The sequence below is a fragment of the Lynx rufus genome, unplaced genomic scaffold (genome assembly GCF_022079265.1).
Source record: "Lynx rufus isolate CCGP_SWC_20201006 ecotype Redwood Valley unplaced genomic scaffold, mLynRuf1.p SCAF_3, whole genome shotgun sequence".
Lineage (NCBI taxonomy): Eukaryota > Metazoa > Chordata > Mammalia > Carnivora > Felidae > Lynx > Lynx rufus.
Window position 1 is genome coordinate 143181280 of NW_025814845.1, and position 14200 is coordinate 143195479.

The 14200-nt window shown below is 38.3% G+C and overlaps 1 protein-coding gene across 2 annotated transcripts in view; it reads left to right on the forward strand.

Annotated features, from left to right (window-relative positions):
- Positions 1-12483, forward strand: part of PALLD (palladin, cytoskeletal associated protein) — a 397361-nt gene extending 384878 nt beyond the window's left edge. For both annotated transcript variants that reach the window (XM_047091561.1, XM_047091562.1), the window contains 6 exons: positions 2594-2688; positions 4525-4657; positions 7331-7538; positions 10335-10500; positions 11029-11162; positions 12311-12483. In XM_047091561.1, the coding sequence (XP_046947517.1) occupies positions 2594-2688; positions 4525-4657; positions 7331-7538; positions 10335-10500; positions 11029-11162; positions 12311-12483 (909 nt within the window). The remainder of the gene's footprint in view (positions 1-2593; positions 2689-4524; positions 4658-7330; positions 7539-10334; positions 10501-11028; positions 11163-12310) is intronic.
- The last annotated feature ends 1717 nt before the right edge of the window (positions 12484-14200 follow it).

Genomic DNA, 14200 nt, shown 5'->3' on the forward strand with positions numbered 1-14200 from the left:
GCAGTCAACCAAGCTGTTGGGACCCCTGAAAATCATCCTGGTGCATGTCTGTGCATGTATAATGTCTCAGACTCACAGTAAAAATACCAGCAATGATTAATAATGGTAACTTGGTAACTTATGACATCAAGTACCATTTGATATTTGGAAGATGAAGATCATCTTGGGTTACATCATTTAATCTTTACAACATCCATGTGAGACAAATATAGTGCGCTGGTTTTTACAGAAGAAACAAAGGCTTGAACAAATTTGGTGATTTGGCCAAAATCTTCAGAAAGTCAAAACTCAAATCCAGGTTAGAGAAAATTTTTTTCTCTGCTTCCCCAAATTCAAGGTTAAAGATTGAATTTAACTTACATCTTTCTCTAACCACAGAAATGATAACTTAATGTTAACTTCCCTTGTGGGTCCTCTGGGTTTTACACAATGAGGAAAAATGTATACAAATTATATAAATCTATTTTAAGATATTCAGATTAAAATTATTTGCTTAAGTAGCAAAGCAAATACTAAGGAAGTCATATCCGATGTCAGTACAATTTTGAAGCTATTTGTATAAAACAAAATATAAAATTCCTTGCCTTTGGCTTCCAAAAGAACCATGGATCTTACATGTTCACTTGTTAAATCAGTTACTACAATGCATTGATTGCATAATTTTAATGGGGGTCTTCTAAACAAGTCACGTCTAGATTTTCTGTAGCAGGCATAAGACTTAGAGGGGTTAGAGAAAATTAATTTTTCAGATTTCAGGCTGGCTTAGGGGGGGCCTCCCAAGGGTTTGGCAAGAGATTAGCATGAGAGAACTGACCTGAACTTCAGATGCAACAAATCTAAATTAGAAATAATCCCTCTCGGGGTGCCTCGGTGGCTCAGTGAGTTAAGGGTGTGACTTCAGCTCAGGTCATGATCTCACCATTCGTGGATTCAAGCCCTGCGCCAGGTTCTATGCTGACAGCTCAGAGTCTGCTTTGGATTCTATGTCTCCCCCTCTCAGCCCCTCACTTGTGCTCCGTCTCTCTCTAACAAATAAACAAACAAACATTAAAAAAAATTTTTCGTAAAGAATCCCCCTCATAATGTTCTACTTCATGTCTCCTTGGAAATTTTCAAGGAAGGCCATGTTTAAATACGACCTCAGTAGCAAGTACTGTGAATGCCAGGGGAAGTTACATATCTAGTGGGATAACACTTCTTCAGTTTCCTTTCTTTATGACCACCTCTTTCTATCTGATAGCCCCCGGTTCTTCTCCTGTCTGTATTACAGCACTAAGTGTCTTTGCCTTTTCGGAGCGGTCAAGGCCCCAGAGAAGTCCAGTCTGCGGGGAGACCCTGACAACCCTGCTGACTAGATTCCTGCCCTTCGCTGAGTCCTGCTGTGGGGTTTCTGTGTGTCCCCTCCAGCACTGTGCCCCCCTCACGTAGTTCATCATCGGCTGGAACTCAGAAAGCAGCTCCTCAAAGCATACGGCACACCTTTGCTCCTGTTACCTGCCAGTACTGGCAACTTGGAATGAAAAGGAGATTCACTTGTCAGTTCTGACTCTAAGTGCACATGAGGGCAGCTCATCCACTATGAGCTAGAAATCACTGAGTCTGATCATTAATAATCTGCTTATCATTTTTCCTCTCTTGCCGTTCCCTTCCGGCCATCATCAGAATTTAGAAGTACAACTGCTCACATTCTCCTAGGATATGAGAGAAGAAAATCACTGATTTTGCCACTCTGCTAGTAATCGGGGAAAAATTAAAAGAAGGGGCTAAACCAAAAAGCCAGAGTAACAGTGGGGATTTATTCATATCATCTGAGTCCTCTAAGTATTACTTTTGTCTATCCTAGGAGAACATTTATCAATTTTTCAATTTGACAAGCAACTTTGAGAGAGAAAATATGGCTTTTCATTACATAGGCCCATATCATATGACCCCCCCCCACATATTTTAGATATTTAACTGCTTCTGATTTTTAAGTCATGATTTTGCTCATTTCATGTGAATATGATGACCTATGTATGGGTCATTATACTCTCCTTGACACCCCCATGTGTATTCTCACATAATGTTCATTTTATCATGCTGGCATCTCTTTAATGTATGGTTTTTGGAAGAGACACTACTCACATTTAAAAAATATATTACTAAAAAGATATGTTAGAAAACTAAAATCATCTCGTTTGATTTCAGAATTAGCTACAACCAATAGATATTTGACCATGAAAATGGAATTATCGCAAGAGAGTAATGTCCCCCTGCCATAGTTCACAATCCAACATTGTGTCTTAGGGAGACCATAGCAGATTACAATGAATTCATGAAGGATTGTCATTTAAAGACCATTCCAGATAAAACAGTAAAGCTTTTTTAAGAGTCCTAAGTCAGACCTAGTCACTGAGTTCCTTAAATACAGAGTGCACTGAGGAGTTTAACTCAGGGAAAGTACATTTCTGAGACGGATCGGTGTCGTTACTAATATGGTCTATTTATTGGTTAAGAAATAATGTCTTATGGAGAATAGGACAGTAAACACGGTGGTGCTTGAAGGTTAGTTGTTTTGCTTGCAAATCATTTCTTTTCCTGATGTCTCTGACAGGGCCGCATCAGTTGTACGGGACGGCTAATGGTACAGGCTGTAAACCAAAGAGGTCGCAGTCCCCGCTCTCCCTCAGGCCATCCTCATGTCAGAAGGTATTTCACACGTTGCTTCTCATAGGTGTTACTACGGTTTCATTTCAGTTATTACTATAAATTCAACACTACTAGAACCGTGATATGACCCCAAAAGTGAACACAGTTGCAAGACACAAGAAAGTGAATACAATCTTAAAATGATACATTGTACGGCTCCCTGATTATTCTTGTCTGCAATTCAGAAACGGGAAAGGAACAAACGGTTGCCAATGTCACTAAGCCCAGTTAGATATACTATCACTAATTTGTTAATTGGGGCCCAATTTATGTATGAAGATATCAAGACTCAACACCTTTAAATGGCAGCACATTAATGTGAAAATACCAGTAAACGATACACAGATATTCAAAACCAAACTTCTCCAACCAACAGCTGTCTAGACTGCCCATTACAAATTATTGCCACTAGATTTCTTAAAATCAGCTAGTTTCCTAATGTTCACATTTCAGTCACTTCTAAAGAGTTTATTTTAGATGACAGTTTTGTAGGCAAGGTGTGTCCTATTTTAAATGCTCAACAAATACTTGCTAACAATAGAGTGTGCTTTCTAGTCCTCGTTAACCCTGAGTTTGTGCAAGGATGTTGATGGAGTAACAGTAGGCAGAGACAAGGAAAGGATATTGCACTTAAAAAAAGAATATGGTAAGTCAACCAGCCTGTCATCTTGGGTTCCTATTTAGGTATTTTACACAGTATGCTCAAATAGCCCAGACAGTAAACTACAGGCCACAGATGTAAACACTTTTGGTGAAGAGAATGCATACTAAGTTAGGCTCACAGAAGGTAAGCACCAAACAAGTGGTGTTTCTGCACCTCCTCCTGATTGGATGCACAGAGTCCTTTGTTCAACAATTTGGAAGACAATTCTGGCTCTGAAACACAACGGGGGTTTAATTCTAACTTGTTTGTGACAGTGTCTGTTCACAGGAACCTGTGCCTGTATGTGTGAACGTAAACACAACATAGTACCACATCCATGCTCTTGCATTTTTTTTTCTTCTGCTTCGCTTGTGTCTTCAATACATTTAAGACTGTCCATGTGCCAGTGTCTCCTAGGAAAGCATTTTGTTCATAAATTAGACCTGTAGTTAGAGAAGAGGAAACTACCTAAAACTGGGAATTACTGACCTATTAATTATACCGCTCTTTCATTTGTTCTGCTTTTTCTGGTTAAATGTTTTTAAACTTCTCTTCTAGTGATTAGTGACAATCTAGCAACATACTTAAAAGTGAGAGAGGTACACAAAATCTGGAAGATTTGCACAATTTTATTTTAAAGCTAAAAAATATATAATTTGTTTTCCTGGTTAATATGAAAAGGAATTTTGATTGGAAAGATCTGAAATTCTTACAAAATAATAAGAAATGTTAATTTCCTATAAATTTAAAATCATAGTGGGAAGTTGTAATTACTACTGGAAAAGATTTGGCAAAAAATGAGCAGCAGTTGTTGCTACTTCTTATATAGCTTTCGAAAGTATTTAGGAAAAAAATAGGTTAATATAGAGTACTTCATTTTTTCCCATTTCCCCTTTTATTATTCATATTAGCTCTAAGAATTAGGATAGCAGAGTTATTTAACACCAGAAAGTAGCAGACTATTAAATTTCAAATAAACTTGGAAATGAACAAGGTTTTGCTTTTTTGACTTTATGTGTAAACTGTAGGAGTAAGAATCAGGTAAGGAAATTATATTATTGCTCCACATATTAAAAAAATAAATGACTGAGAGTCTGAAAATAACTTCTATCTTCCCCTCCCCCTCCCTCTTTGTTTTCTTCCTTTCCTTTCCTTTCATCTTTCTATCTGTTTATTATCTGTCTTGTGCTAAGGCCTCGTTCTAGATCAAGGGACAGTGGAGATGAAAACGAACCAATTCAGGAGCGATTCTTCAGACCTCACTTCTTACAGGCTCCTGGAGACCTAACTGTTCAAGAAGGAAAACTCTGCAGAATGGATTGTAAAGTAAGAGCTGGTTATTGCCTGCAAATCTCTGGCTTCCCTTCTCCCCTCACTGACATTACTCTTGAATTCCTTTTAGGGAAATTATGTAAGGTATACATACATCTTTAAAATGTTTTCCAGCATACATCGGGGAAAAAAATGAAATATACTAGATGTTTATATATTGTTTTGTCATTCTTTTAAATTTTTACTAAATGTTTTCTTTCTTTAGAACTCTATATAGCATACTGTACAAAGTCACTGGGAGGTTTTTTCCCTTTAAGTTTCCAATTTTGTTGAAGTAGTAAATGTGTTAAATCTGTTACATGTCCTAGTAATTTATCTTCATTCTTTTATCATATAAATTTTGTAGTCATGTATCTACTCTTTTATTCCTCCCATTTCCAAGGTTAGAGTGACATCCTTCTCTCACCCTTTTTACAGCAAGGCTTCTTAACCCAGGGTCCTTGGGGAGGCAGCCTTCATTAGGAGTGTGAGTTTTGAAATTGCATACAAAATTATGTATATGATATAGCTTTCACCAGTTTCTCAAGGGAGCTCAAGGCCAGAAATGTTTAATTACCACTGCTCTGAAATTTTTTATGATTGTTTTGGTTTTTTGCCCCATTATTTATTATAAGTTTTAGCTCTTAAATATGGAAAAGGTTTTTAAAAATTATTTGGGGTCCCTCTGCTGGTTCTGTCTGGGATTGCAGAACACAAACGTAAGGTACTTGAGTATTAAATCTAGGTTTATAGAAATGTGTTTTAAAAAGTACTCTTCAGAAGTATTTTATTTTCCAACATAATTCTCTCTACAGTATAAGTACAAAAGTTGAGTTTCAGCATCTGTGTATTTATATGTATATTTTTGGTCTATAATTAATTCATATAGACTACCTGTAAGATGACATTTAACAGAGTAAATTTTACTTTAGTTATTAGATGATACCAAGGGATTATTACTTCATGTGTTAAAAGGTCTAAAAAAATCTACATTTTTTTAAGAAAAAAATTACCAGTATATGTAAGCTTTAAGAAGAAAAAAATCAAAGTAAGCCTTATATCACTAAAGCAACAGATAGATTTACCCCCAAAAAAGCACCACTCCCCTACTTTTAACCCATTAGGTGCATTCCTAGACACTACCGTTGACCTGGTACTAAGTGCTAAGGGAAAATGACTAATCCAATCCCTCTAGTAACAAATTTGCTCATCTCCCGCCTCCCATCCCCATATCAGCTCAGAGCATGTATCTGTTCAAAATTATGACCTGCTTATAATGACCTTAAATTTCTGAAATCAGGCCTTCTTTACACAACCAGAAAAGCTGGAATTAGAATAGGGGTAGAAGAAGTGGGCATTTTCCCTTTGCCTTTAATGTGATTAGGTCTGTACTGGCAGAGATGCACGTGGATCAGTGGTTTGAGAGTGCACAGTCACTTTGAAGGACTCTCCTACTAAACATACCATGACCTCAGTCAGGATCTAACCTAGCAAGGTGGCAGTGAGCAGTGCCACCTTATTTCTAACCTTGGGAAAGACCTGGAGCCTGACCAGGAGTGTCCACTCCCCCCCCCTCCTCCTCCTCCTCCTCCTCCTCCTCCTCCTCCAACCTCTAGTGACCTCCAAACAGGTAAAGCAGTGTATGTGGAGAGCTGAGGGAGAGCAGGTGCCCAGATGGAGAACAGAGAGCCTGCCCTCTCCAAAGCCAAGCTAACTACTGCTGTTTGTTTCCAAACTGTCTTCATCCTTTTAGCCAGTAATTTCAGTTTCCTTACTTTTTTCCCTTAAATTCTCGAGAACTTTGCTATATGTGCAGAGATGGGTATCTTATAGATACTCTTTTAAACGAGAGTATCACGCGGCAAGAATGGAACTTGGCAGAGCTGGTTTTTCAAAAGAATTATTTTACAGTCCAAATGACATCTTTTTGTATGCAATTTCCCACTAGTAAATCTGGGGTGGGGGTGGGGAAAAAAAAGCCTTCCTTAATGGTGCTTTTCTTCCCTTGGACAATCAAGGGCAAAACTATAAAGAGCTGACAGATGGCAACCATCCCTACCCCTTCACAGCACAATGTGTTATTAGCAATTAAATGTGCTTTTATCTGGTCTCTGGTCAACACAACTGTCATGCTCTCAGGATTTTATGTTTCCATTGTGATGCTAATTTGTTGAGATGGCTTTCTGGGTAATTTCATATTGCTCTTGTTACTTAATTTCAAAGATGATAAAATAATAATAGCTCTGTGTGCTGATGGATGCATTAACTGATGTCTCCATAGCTATGGCAACCCTTTGATAATAAGCTTTATAGTGTATAAATGCCAGCTGAGTGTGTTATTGTGGTTGGACACTTTTTTCCAAAGAGCTCAGTGCCCTGATCCCAGTAATCTTCATAACCCTGGTGAGGTAAGACAACAAATTTTTTTAAGTCCCCTGTTTTCCTTTTCTCTAGGAAATATAAGAGATCTAAGATATCTTATAAGAGATCTAAGAGATACAAGAGATGTTTAGAAGGGAGTCCATGATTGCTCAGTAAGCCATTGAAAGGTTTAAGCAAAAGAGTAACGTGAGCCGACACTAAAACCCATCCTTATAGTACCAAAGGAGGAATCATGGTGGTTTCCCAGCTATTAACGATTTCATTGTTTCAGTATTAGAGAAATTTATATGCTCCTTTCTGGTTTAGGTCAGTGGGTTACCAACCCCAGATCTAAGCTGGCAACTAGATGGAAAACCTATACGCCCTGACAGCGCTCACAAGATGCTCGTGCGTGAGAACGGGGTGCACTCTCTGATCATAGAGCCGGTCACATCACGAGATGCTGGCATCTACACATGTATAGCCACTAATCGAGCAGGACAAAACTCATTCAGCCTGGAGCTTGTGGTTGCTGGTAAGCAAGTCTGTGAATTTTTTTCTCTCAGAATGAGTATCGGCTGTAAAAATGTAAATTGATCCTGCATTATTAACCAGCATGGAGAACACAGAAAACTGCTGAAAAAAATAGAGTGTATCATCAAAGTAGCCAATTAGGACACAAGACTTACCAAATCAGAAACATTAATTGTTTTGAGTGTAGCCATTATTATCTTTCCCTTCTCCCATTAGCCTGGCCAAGAGAGAGGAGGAATTTAGCAGCTGTTCTGGTCATTCTGTTTCTCATGTGTGAGTTGGCCTCCAGTGTTCCATAGAGAAGGAGCAATGGCATCCTGGATTCCAGAACCAAACTTACATATAGGATTGGCTGATGCATACAGTGCTACCCAGTTTTTAAAGTAAGAGGCATTGGCTTCAAAATTCAAAACTTCTAAACATTATCATTTACCCCCAGTGTCACAGTCATATTCAAATGTGCTTTTTAATGAATTACATACTATTAAATTTTGTAGAAGTACATAATGTTATATAAAGTTTTACCCTTAGATAAGGAAGGTTTATAGTATCCTTAAGAGTTGAGCATCTATTATCTGTTCTCTTTTAAAAAAGAAACTGTTTATTTCTCATATCCCTATTTGCAAGGTGCTGCCTAACCACTGTATCACCTGGCCCTCATAAAAGCCCTAAGAGATAATTAGAGCAAATTTTCTTGCTCATTTTACAGGTGTGGAAATGAGGGAGTGTAAGCGACTCTCCCAGGGTCCTATTTAATTAACTGAGGGCCAGATTCCCATAGTCTGTTGACTCCTAGTGCTCTTCCCCACATGATGAGTCTTTATTTCTCTTTCAAGAAATAAAATAGCAATGAGAATAAAGCCCAGGAGGTTGTGGCTAAAATCCTGGATAATGATGCTAATTAAGGCACCAGGACATTTTTCACACACAAAAGTCATAAATACCTGGGCTGTTGTAGTATGTCTTAACCGTGCTTTTAAATTTTACATCAAGTATTTGATATTCCTACACAACTAGGATCAATTTCATCCATTCCTCTAACCATCCCTCCTACAACCAAAACCATTCAGCATTCTCCTGTTTAATGTTCCCTTGGGTCATATCTGTCCTCAGGATGAGAGTTGAAGGTCTGAAAGACACAGGCATCCTGGTGTGCCTGGTCAGCACCTGCATTAGGTGCGGTGCACAGCGATTACAGGTGTCATGTCTTTGGCGTCAGATCTCAGTTCTAATCACCACTCTCGTCCACTGGCTATGTCCTTTGGCACATATATAACATCTCTGCAACCCAATTCCCCCATGTGTAAAATAGGGACCATAATGCCTCACAGAACTTTTATAAGGATTATGTCATTTTAAATGTTTATTTTCGAGAGGAGAGAGAGACAGCGTGAAATGGAGAGGAGCAGACAGATAGGGAGACACAGAATCAGAAGCAGGCCCCAGGCTCTGAGCTGTCAGCACAGAGCCCAACGTAGGGCACGAACCCACAAGCCGCAAGATCATGACCTGAGCTGAAGTTGGATGCTCAACCACCTGAGCCACCCAGGCGCCCCAAGGATTATGTCATTTTATAAGGATTAAATCATGCAAAGCTCTGTATCATCAGTTCCCTGTGTAGCAATGCTCCCAAATGGTGGATGTTCTTCCTACTGGAGAGTGGCTTTGACGTTAAGGTTCATTTTATGCCTTGTATGCTCTTTTCAAACTGGGATCCAGAAAAAGAATATTGAGTGAGGTCTGGTCCCACTTTCCCTCAAACAGCCTAGGGCAGGAAACCATATGAAATACGGTTGATGAAATAAAAGTATAATCCTCTACATCATTCAAGGTCTTAGAGAGTCTTAGGTATTTGAAATTTTCAGGTAGAATTTTTATTCTCTTCACCTGTTTCTCCCCTAGCTGTTTTGCCTTGATATATTTGTCATCCCAAAGGAGGGGGTGGTTTATAAAAACATGCATCCTCAAGTTCGTTATTGGGAGCTCAGAAGAAAATAATTAAACTTTATTCTTTTTCTGAAATTGTTTACACCTCAGATCTAAGAAAACAATTTCCCATTGGATAGTAATACTCAGAGTGTTATTAACAAATAGTTCTAACTTTTTCAGTCTAAGTCATAAAGTTGTCTCTTATGGCTTCCTTCCTTCAAGGTAATAATAAAGTTGTCTTTTTATAGCTTTCTTCAGAGAATACAAACCGGAGTTTATAATTTGGAAGATGTATATTCCTAGTTTATACATAACAATTTAAAGCTGCCAAATTTAGATAAAGATGTGTCCCCCACTTTTTCCCCCTTTAAATCCTATGGTATGTCTCATTTAAGCCAAGACTTAACAAATCTTCATAGCAGACATTTCAGATTGCAGGAAGGGAATCTGAGTGGATCAAATTCCTAGAAAGACTTGTTCTCCTCAGAGTCACTAGGTGGCGGTGGTTGGTAAAGGCTGCGAGTGCTTGGTGACATAATTAGTAGTGAAGCCATCCCAGATGCTAGCAATGACTTAGGAGTGTCATGCAGCCTGTCAGACAGGCATTCTGTGGACCAGATGGCCAGTGGACTGTGTGGGCCTGTCAGACTTGAATTAATTGAGGAAATAAATGAGTGGAATGAAGCATAGGAACCTTTCTTGGTAAAAGAATAATTTGGAGAGAGGACTAGCATCCTAACCACCTGAAGTGAAAAATGGTACCATAAAATAAAAGGTCTGTTTAAGCGATATTTCTAAAAGCTTCTGGATTCTTTATAGTGCCACTTTTGTATATCACTGATACATCATGCATCTCATGTTTCCTTAGCTAAAGAGGCACACAAACCCCCTGTGTTTCTCGAGAAGCTGCAAAACACAGGAGTTGCGGATGGGTACCCCGTGCGACTGGAATGCCGTGTTTCGGGCATGCCACCGCCTCAGATATTTTGGAAGAAAGAAAATGAATCACTCACTCACAGCACTGACCGAGTAAGGTGAGAATACACGATGACTTAACTTAATCCACACCTGCTCAATAGGCCCTAAGGATATATAAAGATGCACTTTATATAGCACATAAATCTGTGTAAGAGTCATGCTATTAATGATATCAAAGACAAAAATCACTCTTCACCCTAATGTATGATTAAGCTTTTGGAAGGAAGCTCTAATGGCATGTGATGAGGCACATTCTAACTTAATTTCATCGTGATTTTTGAGTGTTATGTCTAAAAGAAAAGATGAATTCATTCGCTTCAGTGGCGATACAGAAACTATTCAGTGGGCTCTGTAAAGGCAATCCTCGACTAGAAATTAAGTGCGCACATTTATTCAACCTCTTGATGTCTGCTCTTCTCTCCCATTAACTTTAATGGGGCTAGCAGCCTTTCCAGAATAAGTATGACCCTATTATCCGCTACTTGCACAATTCTGTTTCTAATGATCTAATTAAAAATGATGCTTCGTGTCCAAAGCCACTCTTTAAAAATTTAGAACGCTAATGACTTTATCCATTTCTCCAGCATGCACCAGGATAATCATGGCTACATCTGCCTGCTCATTCAGGGAGCCACAAAAGAAGATGCTGGGTGGTATACAGTGTCAGCCAAGAATGAAGCAGGGATTGTGTCCTGTACTGCCAGGCTGGACGTTTACAGTGAGTGCCGCTTCATCTCATTGCATTTATTCGTTAAATCATGAAAAATTAGACATCGGGACAGCAAATCACATGACTTTTATATAAGCTTATAAACAACTCTAGCATTTTATTTGCCAAAAATTTCATACTGCTCTTTCTCTTTCTATTTATAGTTTCTCAACATTAATAGTGAACTACACCAGGAGAACAAATACCCAAGTATCATTCAGGAACTTTGCATTAGTAGCCAAATATGCATGTTTATTTCTCTGACTTTGGCTAGTCAGTTGTTGGCTTCCTTACTCAAGCATCCTTAGGAATTAACAGTAGGCAAAGACATAACCATGTTGTTCACATTTTCTTGTTACTGTGTTCTGCAAATGACTGCCTCTTAACATTTCTTCCTGTATTATAATCCTATCACAGTGTCTTCATTCACTCTAAATGTGTGTACCATTGATCCTGGAATGCATACTTCCTGTGGCTTAGCGCTTTCCTCCTTAATATACATTAAGCAGCTTAGCAATAGGTTTGTGTTTGTGTATGAATATTTGTATACATGCATCCTGAATTTTAAAGAAAATTATTTCTGTTGAATTCACGGACTAGTACAATAGCATTATGCGATCTATTGACGTAAAGAAAACTACTAGAAAAAATTAAGAACTGATTTTCAAACTTTACCTCTTCTTGAATAGGAAGTAACTTTGTGAGGTTCTTCAAGGTTGAGTGACCTCAGCCTTCCCTACTGCCCAGTTTTTTTCAATTGATTAGTGTTAAAAACATCCATCCAGAATACACCTATTGTAATTATTATAGCATTTATACATTTTGAGCTTTGAAGATTTTTTTAAGAGGGAAAGAGTTGAGAATTAGGAGTCTGAGTGACTATTTCGAAAGATTTCCTGTGCTGCAGTAAGTATTTAAAACAAACTACACCAAACTACTGCGTAGCTATTATAGTCCCACTACCCTGCAGTAAATCTGCAGCATATGAGGAAAATGCAAAACTGTGCTTAAATTTTAGGATTTCTACCATGACAAAGAGCGTGTGTCTGGTACATATATAAAGACATACTGTATTTACTTGAAACATTTAAGTGCTTTCCAATTACATCTTGTTTGTTTTAAAAATCTTATTTTTCCTTTTTCCTTTTTTATTGTAGCCCAGTGGCATCAGCAGCCACAGAGCACCAAGCCAAAAAAAGTACGGCCCTCAGCCAGTCGCTATGCAGCGCTTTCGGACCAGGGACTGGACATTAAAGCAGCCTTCCAACCTGAAGCCAGCCCGTCTCACCTGACACTGAACACTGGCTTGGTGGAAAGTGAGGACCTGTAATCCAACATTCTTGTTAAAGCTGAGACACTGAAACAACCATTGCCTTGACCAACATACTCCTTTGTCACATTACATAAAGGGCAAAAGCATACCTTTGACTGTAAGAAATAAACACCAAAATAATATTTTTCTTACTTGATATACCAAATTTAGAGTTTAAGTAGGTGATGCTAATAGAAATGTACACATTGCACAGAAAATTCACATTCATCATCCAATTTAAAACTTTTGGAATTTCTGTGATGAAAGCGATCTGAAATGCCAAAATGCTAATGGAAATCCACTGTTCAAAGGTAACCAGAATTTGTATTTTCAGACGTGCCTTTAAACACTAGCTATAGGTGCTACATAGCATGACAGTGTGGAATGCTTAACACGAGGCAGTTGTACAAGTTAATACTAAAATGACTCGAAATGGGCAGCGTATTCAGACAGCTACAGTGAACCAAGTGCAATATGTGGGGATGAAAAGGAAGAGGAAATGACAAATCCAAGTAAATGCCTTGTCTTTGCAAATTGTTTTATATTAAATCATAAGGAAGGAATTACTTGCCTTAAATCTTATTAATATCAAGAGTTTTCTAACAAGGTTGATACCTTAGTTCTTAACTTTCTTTTTCTTTATGTGTAGTATTTTCTTTTCATGCTACCTTGGTAGGAAGCTTACTTACAGACCATATTAAAAGGCTAATTTAAATATAAATAATATAAAGTATTCTGAATAAAGCAGAACTATATTACAGTCCATTCCACGAAAGACACCCCACTCACCCAAATGGCCAAGGCATATAGTATTCAGAGGAAAGACGGGCCTGGAAGGAGTAGGAAGAATGAAGGAAAATGCTACCGGCACACTTACGTTGTATTCATGGAGATAAAAGTAGATGGGCGGGAGACATGATAGAGGCCAGGCTTTTTTTTGGTTTTCCTCAAAATTAAAGTATAGGTGGAAAAACACTGCCACTCAAAAGTCAGGGGATCTAGGGGCAGCTGGGAGATTGGAGCACATGTGCTATGGAAGTTTCAGTGTGTCTGAAGTCTGTGTAGTAGCTGAAGAGGTTAGATGTGTTGAGCAAGTGGAAAATGGGCCGAGACTGCAAGATTGGCATCAAAGAGAAACTGCCTATGGGAGCTAGTCTACTCGAGGGAAATGGATTCTTGGGAGAGACAAAAACAGGTTTGTGCCATAATCTATTTTTTTTCCCAATGACACCAATATGGTGAGTGAAAAACATTGGTTCACGTCCACGCTGCCATGAAACCTTGCCTTAAGGTGCTGGGTTCTGGGTAGTTTGTAAAGGCATCTCTGCAAAGACAGACTGCTTTTTGAATGCATATTGATCCTTGCAACAGCTAGATTGAGAGGATTCTGACCAGACTTGATGGCTTTAAGTCGGAACCAATAAACTTTAGAAAGGAGAAAAAACAATTTGGCTGGATATTATGGTATTTTAAGACATGAGGTTTTAATGGTACTTTGCTATGAAAAGAAAACACTGTATTCCTTATGCAAAACACATATATCTTTCATTATTTATAATAAAAACGTTGAACTGTCTTAGCTCAGTTAATTCAATACGTAGTATTTTTTAAAATAATTTTATATCTGTGTACCACCCCATATATTTCATATTACTGCTTCACATGTACAGCTTTCTACTTCTTTTTAAGAACACCAACCAACCAAGTTTTAAATGATTCATAGGCTTAATCACCG